The 13621-nt window shown below is 38.9% G+C and overlaps 1 protein-coding gene across 1 annotated transcript in view; it reads right to left on the bottom strand.

Moving 5' to 3' along the window:
- LOC126322302 (uncharacterized) overlaps positions 1-13621 on the bottom strand; it is a 255496-nt gene that overhangs the window by 53194 nt on the left and 188681 nt on the right. Inside the window, exons 14-15 of the mRNA XM_049994279.1 lie at positions 3258-3627; positions 3006-3181 (exon numbers count right to left, since the gene is read on the bottom strand). Of these exons, the coding sequence (XP_049850236.1) occupies positions 3006-3181; positions 3258-3627 (546 nt within the window). The remainder of the gene's footprint in view (positions 1-3005; positions 3182-3257; positions 3628-13621) is intronic.

Here is a 13621-nt window from a genome sequence, read left to right as displayed (position 1 = left end):
TGTTCATGTGTTTCCATAATGATATGTTCACCAGTCGTGGCAACATCAGGAGACCTCGTAGTTAAGAGTACACTGTTTTTTCACCAGATGTGACATAGTCGCTTATATGAACAGTGATCCAATACTGTCAAATGTTTTTTAGTTTCCATTTGTCCATCGACTCAACAATGTAGCTGGATGTGACAGTCAGGTAATGGGTCCTACGATAACTGTCTGTCCACAGATCACACATCATTGAACACTGGTTTTTATCAAGTGCGTCTTTCACTACTAGAATAAGTTCACTCCTGATATGATCAGCCAATTCCTTAATATGTAGTGCTACAGTCCTTGGGGAAGGTAGCATGTCTTGGGTAGGCTTACCTTAAATTTTCCCCAACTGGAACTGCCACCCTTACTCCCACTTCATTTATCAGAATGTACATCCCATCAGCAAGTTTCTCAACAAATCATCTTTTGTGATGGTAGTCATTGCACTGGTCCCGGTTCAGCAACCACTCGTGCCGAGTTTAATCCCATGACAATTTACTGCCTACCGCTAAGTTATGGTAATGTGTGTCTCTCCGCCAGCTCGTGCTCTCACAGTTTCGGGCCGGCCCGTGTCCCATTTGACATTCCTCGTCTCAGCTCAGTATCGTAGCATGATGTCAGTCATCCCCACCTCACACCTCTGTGCCAGCAATAATGAGCTGCGTACTCAGCGAGAAGTGAGCGAGATTGAGCAGCGTTTTGACGTGGTCTAGTTCTGGGTTCCTACAAAAATAATGACTTTTTATTTTTAACTGTATTATGCATGGAAGTGTTATATGGGACAATGTGTGATGCAACTATTTCTTTATTCTACTGTTCCAATTGTTTATGTTTATTCGCTGAAACTACAAATGCATTAGCTGCTCCATAACAAATGGTGTCTGTTCTGTCACACATGTCCGAGAGAACATGCCACCTATCTATATAAACGTACTCTACAGGTTTTCTACTTTCAATTAACAAAGCGAAAGCATACCGCCAAAAGAAAACTGGAGGTATGGGTTTAAGAAGCTGCAACTGACCCAAATGAACTGGATCATATATGATAGGGAGTAGTTGGCAATATACAAAGCAGTCATATACTTCTGTCCACAAATAAAAGCATGGCCACTGACTATTTTTACAGATCACAAACCTATTACCTTGACATTCAGAAAGGAGTGTCAGAGATTATAGACTACAGAGAACCAGCTGTAGGGCAAGCCAAGGACCCATAACTGTTAAATGACTCATCCACAGGACAAACTCTATTTAATCCCAATGCACAAATCTTAAGTTCAAGCAGTGGAGCAACATTTCTTGCGACAAACCATTAGCATACATTTTACAGAAGTTCCAAAAGGTGGTCTTCAAGACCATCCATGGCCCCACTCACCCAGAAGTCAGAACTCCTATGAGATTACTTACTTACTGTTTCATGTGGACTGCTATGAAGGAAGATACATGCAAGTAGCCAAGTTCCCACATTCTATGCCAATAAAGTAAAGTGGGCAGTCATGTAAACGCTGAGATTGTTAACTTCGAAGGTACACCATTTAGATTCATGCACACTCATGTTGATGTTGTAGGATGTCTTCTGCAGTAAGATGGATACAAATCCTTAATCAATGCCACAGACAGCTCTATAAGGTGGATGAAGGGAACAGCATTAATAGAAATATCGATGAAACTATGGCAAAAACATTTGTGTATACTTTGATTGCATGCTTTGGGCATCCTCTCCATGTTATGACACAACCAACTACCATCCTGCCATAACGGTATGTCAGAACAGTGGCACAGAACCTTTAACATGTCATTAATGTCTCACCAAGAGAAATGGAAGGACACAGTACCCTTATGCTGCTAGACCTTCAAACAACGTCTACACCCAACATTGCGGTGTCCATGGCAACAATGGTTTATGATGAAAGTCTACAGATTCCAGTGGACTACTTAGTGGCAGCATCACTGTCAGATACAGAGGAACTTCCTGAGTTGGTGCTGCAGTTAAAACACCACTGCATAATATGTACGCTGCCTGCCCTCTTCTCTCCATGGCAACGATCAGGTGACTGAACACAAAGATTTGAAGAGTTGCTCACATTTGATGATGTGAATGGACTTAATCAAGTCGTCCCTACTGCCAACGTACATAGGCCCTTTTCTGGTGTTGAGCAGAGGTATTGATACCATAGACCTATTGTGCAACAGCACACCATCGAAAGTATCAACTGAATGTATCAAACCAGCAAGGATTTTACCTGAAACCACGCTGCACGCTGCACACCACGCCAACATTCCAAGTACAAGTCCAGGATAGGTAAGTCATGTTTCGCAAACACCAACAGATCACTCTCCACAACAGAAACCATACTGAAACAGCAGCTGGCAGTGTCACCATCACTGTGACACTTGACACACACAACTCCAGTCAGCAGATCAAGTTCAAGGGTCAAGATATCCCTGGTGCCACTTTGACATTTTTCTGTTCTTTTATTCTTATCGATTTGTAACTTTCGTAATCAGTAACAAAGAATTCTTTAAGTTCTCGAATAATGTACAGTCTTTTATGCAGATGATTAATGAAGTTACAGAATGTTACATTGTGAGTGCTTCTTCAGAATGCAAAACATTGTTCTAATACTCTGCTGAATGAGGGGCAAAGATTTATCTTCCAAAGCACTGACATTAGTTTGTTTTATTTGTTTGAGACTTGTAAAATACTGCAACAAACAACAACTTACACCAAGCATCACAGACAAACATATATTACGTGAAAGTTTATATTTCTATTTCATCCTAGTTCTTAAATTTTGACTTGTGAAGATTATTCACTAATATTTTTCCATATAACACTTGTAATTATGAACATATGATTATACAGAATCATAGTGTCCATTTTTAAAGAGGTAATAAATTGTGGCAGAATAAAGAAGATTGATCAGTACTATTGTTAACTATTAATATAAATGATTTGGATGAATTATACTCACCCTGTGTGGAAACTCCATTACTTGAAAGGACTTTCTGTGAACATGGATCATTCCTAATTTGAACAGGAAGATTCTTATTCTTTCCTTCCATGTGGTGTTCTTTTGCTGAAGCAACTTTCCCATAAATCTCTATTTTGAACAGTTGACCATTTGGTTGAATTTCAACAAAGAGCAATCTACAAAAGGTTAGTTAAATAAATATGGCAGAATTATCATGCATAAAATGAAATATTTAATTTTGTTTACACTTACCTGAGAACACTTTTTAATGTCGGTTGTGGCTGGAAAATAATATCAACAGATGATTTTTGCTTCACTGTTACCACCAAGTGTTTTGGTTCAACTTGTATAATGTCATCGTGAACTTCCTTGAAACGCTCATCAACTATCTTTAGAAACAGATTCAGTGGCATTGCTCCATCATTTTTTAAGGAAAAAGACTGTGTCACCCTCTGACCAACATCACACACCAAGTTGATAGGAAGACTTTTCCTTAATAACAGCAATCTAGTGCGAGCAACGTGTCCCAGTAAACTTAACTTTTGAAGAATCTTCCTTTCAGTAGAAGGTAAATTCAGCAAAACTTTCAGTTCACTTGACAACTCAACAGTTTCTGTCCGTGCTGAAACAAATACACGTAAATATTTAAGCATATCAAATCTCAAATTTATATTAAAAACAAAGATTCCAAGACTTACCAAGCGGGAAAGCGCCGGTAGATAGGCACAATAAATAAAACACACAAACACACACACACAGAATTTCTAGCTTTCGCAACCGACGGTTGCTTCTTTAGGAAAGAGGGAAGGAGAGGGAAAGACTAAAGGATGTGGGTTTTAAGGGAGAGGGTAAGGAGTCATTCCATTCCCGGGAGCGGAAAGACTTCCCTTAGGGAGAAGTCTTCCCCCTAAGGTAAGTCTTTCCGCTCCCGGTTGGGTTGTTTTGGGCAAGGAGACCAGACAGCGAGGTCATCGGTCTCATCGGATTAGGGAAGGACGGGGAAGGAAGTCGGCCGTGGCCTTTGAAAGGAACCATCCCGGCATTTGCCTGGAGCGATTTAGGGAAATCACGGAAAACCTAAATCAGGATGGCCGGACGCGAGATTGAACAGTCGTCCTCCCAAATGCGAGTCCAGTGTCTAACCACAGCGCCACCTTGCTTGGTTTACGAGCCGGAAAGTAAATGGCAGAGTATAGAATGAAAACATCCAAATTCGCCTTGCAAGAAAAAATCAAGACCCAACCATCTGCGGGAAAACTTATGCTTACAGTTTTTTGGGACACAAAAGGTCCAGTACTGAAACACAGTAAACAATGTACGTTACAGTGAGATGCTTACTCCAAGGCTAAAGCCTGCAATTCGAAGCAAATTCCGAGGATTGCTGTCAAAAAGTGTTGTGTTGTTGCACAACAATGCCCGTCTGTATACTGTAGCCCCTCACTGCTGAAACACTCCAGAAACTCAAATTTGAAGTACTGGATTATCTTCCATATAGTCCCAATCTTGCCCCTTCTATCACTGGTTTGATCCACTCAAACAGGCATTAAGGGGTCGTCGATTTGCCTTGGACGAAGCAGTGAAAGAAGTGGTGCATTTCTGGTTCACAGCTCAACCAAGAAACTTCTTTTATAAGGGCATCAGGAAGCTTGTACAAAGATGGACCAAGTGCGTTGAAACGAAGGAGACTATGTCAAAAAATGATGTTCTTGTAAGTTTCTTATTTGATTACAATAAAATTTTATTACTACATTGTGGATAATAATTGACTTACCTTCGTAATAGCCCACATGCCTTAATAACAGATGCAGTTCCTTGTCATATAGACTACACAAGATTCTGGTTGAAGGAAGAAATCAATGATTAACCATGCCTGTCATAAAATGGTTCAAATGGCTCTGAGCACTATGGGACTTAACTTCTAAGGTCATCGGTCCCCTAGAACTTAGAACTACTTAAACCTAACTAACATAAGGACATCACACACATCCATGCCTGAGGCAGGATTCGAACCTGCGACCGTAGCGGTCATGCGGTTCCAGATTGTAGCACCTAGGACCGCACGGCCACCCATGCTGTTCATGCCTGTCATAACCTACACTTGTCAACAAAAGTGAAACAATCTCATATGATGGTCTGCAGTGCTCCACAGGATTCTTAGGAGTAGCACGGGAACATGCTACTACTATTATACTCTTAGGCCAACTGAAGATGTTCGTAAGTGGTATAAAAAGTTATAGAATTTCCACTGTGTGCATTTTGATTTTGGTTGTGCAGAGATGATGTGAGAAATGTGAGCACAAAATGTCTGTAACATGTAATTCTGCCACAAGTCTTCACTTGATGTGGGGAGGTGGCATTTATGCTTTGGAATTGCAGCTTGCCAGTGTTTTGGAAGGTGCAGACAAATACTTCTGTCTACAATGACAAGACTCAGAAAAAGTTGAAAGAAGCCAAGGAGAAACAACATTTTCTTACGCACTTCAGATACATTGTTCCAAGTAACAAGAGATTTGTCACCTAATGTTGTAAACATTAAATACAAGAATTACCAAATACAGAAGTAGTCTCTAAAAAGGCAGTTATCTCATTTTGTAGAGAGTTGGCATAGACATGAGCTCTCTTAACAGTCCTTGATGCACTGCACATGGAAAGAAAGTCACACAGTACAAGGAGTGGCACAGCATAGCAGGCCCACAGCTTCAAGAAACTATGAGAATGCGACTGTAAGAAAATAATCAAGACGAATGTGCTCAGGAACAATGTCAGGGTGACTGATCAGGGTGAAGTTGATTTGATTACAACCTGTAACCAAAGCCCCGTTCATTTCATGTCAGGCTTGTTGTTTCATGTAGACTTACAGATTTTTAATAGTAGCATTAGCAGCAGATGGCTTTTCAGATCATTCCAGATCTTTGGACAATACTGTCTGTTCCCCCTGCCATGCAAGCACAATTTTTGCCTAATATCCTGGAGAATTCACATCCTGGGAAGGCAGGAGTCTTTGTATCATTTAATCAAAACCACTCCAGCTGGCAATTAAGCTGCACTTCATTTTTGCAATTAGTTTCAACTAACTGATTAAACATTTTCAAGTAGGTGAAAGAATATTATTTAGTTTCCTTAGCTCCAAAACAACAAAGATAATAGCACAAGAATTTGAAACTGATTCACAAATGAATCAAAACTGATAAGACAAATAAAAAACAGATTAACTGACAGAAAGGTTTCATTTAACTAATGAGCCATCATCAGTTGTGGAAGAATCCTCCCACCTGAATATAACATCAGGTTACCAATCTGCAAAGTACCATATATTAATAGTGCTGGTAGTATTTTAATACTCAATAAGGTGGTGGGGTAAAACACGAAAACTCCATGTCCAGCAAGTAAATGAAGCCATTACAATTCAAAATGTTTATCCTTTCTGATATGTTTGCTGATGGCAGAACAAAATACTTCCATGTAGCAATGATTGAACAAGTTTATTTATGAAAGATTAACAGTATGTCTAATCAGATGTGGATTGAAACACAGCATTTTAAAATACACCACTTCGTGAAACAGCACACTAGTACTTCTGACAGTTGATGGCTGATTACATTGTCATAGAGTCTAGCTTGATTAAACACATACTTTACTTTTACAAAGTCACATAAGGAGCAAAACTGTCCACATCTGGAGTGTTGTGATTTGAAAGTTGAATAGGAATAAATTTACAAGTCCACAAGCCTGCATATGACAATAGAGTAGCTCTTTTCTTTGGTGAGAAGGCTGCATAAACTTAGTCCACAGCTGGCAGCTCCAAGGGTCTCAAAGTCAGACGTAAATGACAGCAATGTCGTGGAGACGGCTCTTGAGTGAGAATCTTGACTGATGGAATCCTTGCTGAATTGGCACCTGGCTCAGGAAACCTCACTCTGAGCGAACTGGTCTGATCACTGCTCTAGCACTAGGAGACAGCTAGACCTATATTCAATCTTGTGTCTTGCAGAAGAAAACAGGTTCGTTCGGCCTGTGGTCTCCACTGGCTCTTGGGTCGCTGGGTTGTGGACGGTCAGAGCAAGACTGCCAATCTTCTGGAAACTTGTCCTCGGTGTATTAGGTACCTTGCAAGCAATGATGTGGTGATGGTTTCTGAAACCACAGACATTAAGCCTCGGTACAGCACCTTCAATGAAAAGGTCCAGTTGAGAACATCAGAAGAGTGCTACAGATCTCACATTGCCCCTGCACACTCTCTCTCTAGTAGTAGTCCCCATGAACTCAACATTATATGCAGCACTTCACAAATGTGCATAATGATTCATCTGACCAGATGATTAATTTAAAGTCAACATTTGCTGCATCTTTGCCAACTGTAATTAGATATGTTTGTTAACATAAACAGGCAAAGGCCTATTGGATGTCACTTTTCTACATATTTATATGACAGAAGTGAAACAGGTAACGAAGAAATTGTATTGACACCCTGCAGCAAATTCTGCCTTGTACCAAAGCAGCTTTCATCTATGAGCTTAGATTGACAATGACAGTCTAATTTATCAAAACCATCTTGCCATCACAGTTCTGGCTTGAAGCAGGAATACACCTGTCCACATTAGCCACTGTCTTCAGACATACCAAAGGTCTTCATAAGAACCGTCATGGTCCATGCCTGCTCCACTGCACCCATGTTACCTACGTCACATAGTGAAGGAAACATGTATTTACTGCACCATCTCCACATGCAAAACTGTTTGTTTGTCATCACTTTTTAAGCACTTGGCACCATCTCCACTGTGTTTCATATTATATATAGGTGCCTGAAGTTTGTGTTAATGTTGAGATTCCAGATCATTATTTTGTATAACGAGATTATGGGTGTAAATATTCATAATGTCTTAATAATTCATACTCTTGTAGCGAACAGCGCTTGTTTAACAACTTCTCACTTCCAGTAAAATGTAGTAAATCCTTCTTGGTTAGGTATTACTTGGTGAACAAATGTTGCCCTGTGTCCAGCAGAAATCAATACCAACAAATTTTATTGTATTGGCAAGACTTCGTTCTTTGCATCACATCCCAAATTTGGGATTGTTATTGGAGTGTGTCCATCTGCCTAACAAGAAATTAATCACTTGGTTTCATGTTGTAAGAACTGTGATTTTTAAAGAGATTTCTTAAAAGTTACTACTTGTCACATTATTTTTGATTTGTTCTCCTCCAGCTCCCTGTCGTCATCGTTCAGCCCCAAGACTTGTTTGCCACAGCTCTTCACACTAGTGTATCTAGAACAAGCTCCATTAATTTTGCATAGCTATGCAAACAACATCCATCCGAAATTGGTTCCCATTTCAAACTGTTGACATCTACAACTTTAATAACCCCCATACCAGTTAACTTCATAAAAAAACCCACAACCTCTTGTTTGTCTGTACTGTTTTTATTATCCACACTTCAGTTCCATAGCACAAAGACTTTCAAGATAGACTTACTTACACCTTACATTCAATATTTCAACAGGCACAAGATACGCTCAACATCCAGGCTATTACTGATGCAGTAGCAGCACCAGAGTGAACTTTTTACGCACAAACTTAAACAGCTGATTTACACGCTCAAATCCTAGCAATCCAGAGTGAAAACCACTTCCACTCAACAGAACTACACAGTATTCAAAGGTAAACCAGCCATAAAGGGTAAAGGCAAATCATCAGTACTTACGACTGCCTTTGAATCTAAAATTGTTTTTCTTATTGCAGTCATCAATTTTACATTCCAAGTGAAAGAATCTCAGTACTTACGATGGAATCAGGCAACAAAGAATAGACATTAATAAATGCTCATGCTCTCAGTCATGGTGAGAAAAAAAGAAATCCTCAGAGTAGAAGACTTGAGAAATACTAGAGGAAACAACAAACGGAAACAACAAACAAGGTTCTCAAACAAAGTGTACAAATCTTATTATGCAATTATAATGCACAACTTGGCATGGAGAATATACACAGATCAATAGTGTGATTTCATCCAGTGCATCAGAGGACAAATAAGAATAAAGAATGTCTAATAAGCTTCTGTACTCATTTGAACTGAGTCTTATGCCTAGAAGGTTTACGAGACCTCTTCGCAAAAAAGAAAACCTAGAGGTCACCTAATTCACTATTAGACGAATTCCATGTGGCATTTTCTATAAAGAATACGCACGAGATTCAAAATGTTAGAGAAAAGAAGGGAATTGTCATTTCAGATCACTGCTTAACAAATATCAAAATTAGGTTCCAAACAAACAGATCCAGACCTAACAGGAAACTATCTCGAAGAGTTTATACAGACTCCCTGAAGGAAAATGCTGAGGTTTTTGCTTGTGACATACAAGAAATACTAGAACAAAATTCCAAGGAGTGGCCAGTCTTTGAAGACATTACAAACACCGGCCTTGAAATTAAAACACACAGATGGTGGAACATAACATGTAATGGAACTAAACTAACCAAAGCATGGAATCACTGGAATGGGTGCCAAATAGCTGAAAGATCAGAGTCCTTCCGGAAGATACAAAAATCACTTTAAAAAACAATTCATAGAAATAGGCCAGAAAAACAACACCCAAAATTTCTACAAGACTCACACGAGGACTTATCTGGCAATATATCACGAGAACTGTGTTTTTCTCATATTAGTGGGTAACTAGAACAAACAATACAGGATACTGCACAATAGTAGCTCATTACTTTCAAAATTTATTGAACTGAATTTTGAAAAACCTGTACCAGATCCAGACACTCATCTGCCAACAATTCAAGAAACAAAGAGACCATTCAATCACTCAAAAATAGAGTGCCTGGAGAGGATTGTATAGCTGCAGAAATGTTACAAACAGGAGATGACTTCATAAGAAGAATTCTTGCACTTTTAGCAGAAATATAGAAACTGGAATGATTCCAAAGAACTGGAAGAAAGCAATTATACAGCTGTTGCACAAAACGTGATAGAGCAGACCACAATGAAGCGTACAGCTCATTTTTCATATGGTTTTGAAGCTCATTTTGAATGCAATAAATGAAGCAGGCAAAAAGAAATACGAACGTCTCAAAAATGAGATCGACAGAAAGTGCAAAATGGCTAAGCAGGGATGGCTAGAGGACAAATGTAAGGATGTAGAGGCTTATCTCATTAGGGGTAAGATAGATACTGCCTACAGGAAAATTAAAGAGACCTTTGGAGATAGAGGAACCACTTGTATGAACATAAAGAGCTCAGATGGAAACCCAGTTCTAACCAAAGAAGGGAAGCAGAAAGGTGGAAGGAGTATATAGAGGGTCTATACAAGGGCGATGTACTTGAGGACAATATTATGGAAAACGAAGATGATGTAGATGAAGATGACATGGGAGATACGATACTGCGTGAAGAGTTTGACAGAGCACTGAAAGACCTGAGTTGAAACAAGGCCCCCGGAGTAGACAACATTCCATTGGAACTACTGACGGCCTTGGGAGAGCCAATCCTTACAAAACTCTACCATCTGATGAGCAAGATGTATGAAACATGTGAAATACCCTCAGACTTCAAGAAGAATATAATAATTCCAATTCCAAAGAAAGCAGGTGTTGACAGATGTGAAAATTACCGAACAATCAGTTTAATAAGCCATAGCTGCAAAATACTAACACGAATTCTTTACAGACGAATGGAAAAACTAGTAGAAGCCGACCTCGGGGAAGATCAGTTTGGATTCTGTAGAAATACTGGAACACGTGAGGCAATACTGACCTTACAACTTATCTTAGAAGAAAGATTAAGGAAAGGCAAACCTACGTTTCTAGCATTTGTAGACTTAGAGAAAGCTTTTGACAATGTTGACTGGAATACTCTCTTCCAAATTCTAAAGGTGACAGGGGTAAAATACAGGGAGCGAAAGGCTATTTACAATTTGTACAGAAACCAGATGGCAGTTATAAGAGTCGAGGGACATGAAAGGGAAGCAGTGGTTGGGAAGGGAGTAAGACAGGGTTGTAGCCTCTCCCCGATGTTATTCAATCTGTATATTGAGCAAGCAGTAAAGGAAACAAAAGAAAAATTCGGAGTAGGTATTAAAATCCATGGAGAAGAAATAAAAACTTTGAGGTTCACCGATGACATTGGAAATCTGTCAGAAACAGCAAGGGACTTGGAAGAGTAGTTGAATGGAATGGACAGTGTCTTGAGAGGAGTATGTAAGATGAACATCAACAAAAGCAAAACGAGGATAATGGAATGTAGTCCAATTAAGTTGTATGATGCTGACCGAATTAGATTAGGAAATGAGACACTTAAAGTAGTAAAGGAGTTTTGCTATTTGGGGAGCAGAATAACTGATGGTGGTCGAAGTAGAGAGGATATAAATGGTCGACTGGCAATGGCAAGGAAAGAGTTTCTGAAGAAGAGAAATTTGTTAACATCGAGTATAGATTTAAGTGTCAGGAAGTCATTTCTGAAAGTATTTGTATGGAGTGTAGCCATGTATGGAAGTGAAACATGGACGATAAATAGTTTAGACATGAAGAGAATAGAAGCTTTGGAAATGTGGTGCTACATAAGAATGCTGAAGATTAGATGGGTAGATCACATAACTAATGAGGAAGTATTGAATAGGATTGGGGAGAAGAGAAGTTTGTGGCACAACTTGACAAAAAGAAGGGGTCGGTTGGTAGGACATGTTCTGAGGCATTAAGGGATCACCAATTTAGTATTGGAGGGCAGCATGGAGGGTAAAAATCGTAGAGGGAGACCAAGAGATGAATACACTAAGCAGATTCAGAAGGATGCAGGTTGCAGTAAGTACTGGGAGATGAAGAAGCTTGCACAGGATACAGTAGCATGGAGAGCTGCATCAAACCAGTCTCGGGACTGAAGACCACAACAACAACATTTGATTGCTTGATTAATTGTCAAGTCTTTAGGTAGGACCGATATCTGCATCCATTCATTGGTAGGAACATATATAGTCAATTCAATTGGTTGCAATTAGGACTTTTGTTTAATACAATTTAATATCAAAAGAAGTAACACATACAAGGTGCATCAAAAAGAATCATACGATTTAAGAAAATAATAACTATTACATTATTTGAGACATGTGCACCAACAGCATACTGATGGAAAGAGCAAACATTCGAGTTTTACATGGTTCCTGCTAGGTAGTTCAGTTCTAATAAAAGCTCTTTGTTAAGGTGACAAACTAACATGTGGAGTTCTGTAATTTTGTTCTTGGCAAGATGGATGAAGACAGTTTTCTTCCAAGCTTAGTGTTTAGTGACGAGGCAACATTCCATTTAAATGAAAAGGTGAACTGTTATAATGTGAGAATATGGGGTGGGGAACAACCTCATGAAGTTGTACAACATGAGAGGGACTCTCCAAAATTTAATGGGTTTTCAGCAGTTTCATGGGAAAAGGTGTATGGTCCATTTTTCTTTGCTGAGAAAACTGTTACAAGAAGTACATATCTTGATATGCTTGAGAACTTTCTTTTACCACAGTTGGAGACTGATTCAAACAACTTCATTTACCAACAGGATGGGGCACCACCACACTGACATCCGGAAGTGCGGGAATTTTTAAATCAAAGAATGATGGAGTGATGGATTGGCTGCACTGGACCAAATGATTCAGCCTTATATTACTGGACTCCAAGTTCACCAGACCTGACTGTATGTGATTATTTCTTGTGGAGGTTTATAAAAGACTGTTTATGTCTTATCAACGACAATGAGTGAACTGAGATATTGCATAACAGCAGCTGTGGAAGCTGTAACTCAAGAGCATTAATTGGCATTGATTGGTTATTAAAGTATAAAGTAAAACTAGATTTTGTTACTAAAGTCCTATATTTGAATAATGAAGATCCTACGTATGGTGTGCCTTTTTAAAGTAAACTGTCTAGTAGGTGATAATGAGTTGTCAGTAGTTGCTACTGCTCAAATATTGAATAACGATAAAGCAGCAGGGAATCGTGATGAACTAAATGAGCAAATAAGGATCAAAACTGAGGAATCTGTTCTGCTAACAGAACAGAAACAACAACATGATTTATATAGGATTACATTCAAACATAGTGACTTTTTTTTGTGGTAAACCAGAAGTAAAGGGTAAATATGTTTGTCAGTTTAAGATAAAAGATAATGAATCATTCTTTTGCAAACCATAACCAGTTCCAATATCTGCATATTATAACCTTTTATAAGTAGTTAACCCTTAGTTGGTAACAGTTCATAATCTGATCTGATATTTTGACTATGTTTCTGTCATGGACTGAACTTATTATTTGAACAAATAGAAATATCACATCAGACAATTGGTTTTCCTCCATTGAATTAAGTAAGAAGCTGCTGAATAACAAGTTGACATATATTGGTATTCATAAATCCAACAAAGGAGAAGTTACAAATGAGTTTCTTCTAGCCCCAAAGAAAGAAGAGGGCTCCAGAATTTATGGTTTCAGTACACTTTTGTCTTTTGTTCCAATAAAATCTATGGAAGTTATGATGCTTTCTTCAATGCACCACTCTGCATATATCAATGAAAAAAACCAACAAACCAAAAATTATTCATTTCTATAATGCCACAAAATCTGGCATATACACTCCTAAACGTGA

Source organism: Schistocerca gregaria, chromosome 2 (genome assembly GCF_023897955.1).
Source record: "Schistocerca gregaria isolate iqSchGreg1 chromosome 2, iqSchGreg1.2, whole genome shotgun sequence".
Taxonomy (NCBI): Eukaryota; Metazoa; Arthropoda; class Insecta; order Orthoptera; family Acrididae; genus Schistocerca; species Schistocerca gregaria.
The sequence above is the reverse complement of the archived record's forward strand: the minus strand, read 5'-3'. Positions and strand labels throughout refer to the sequence as shown.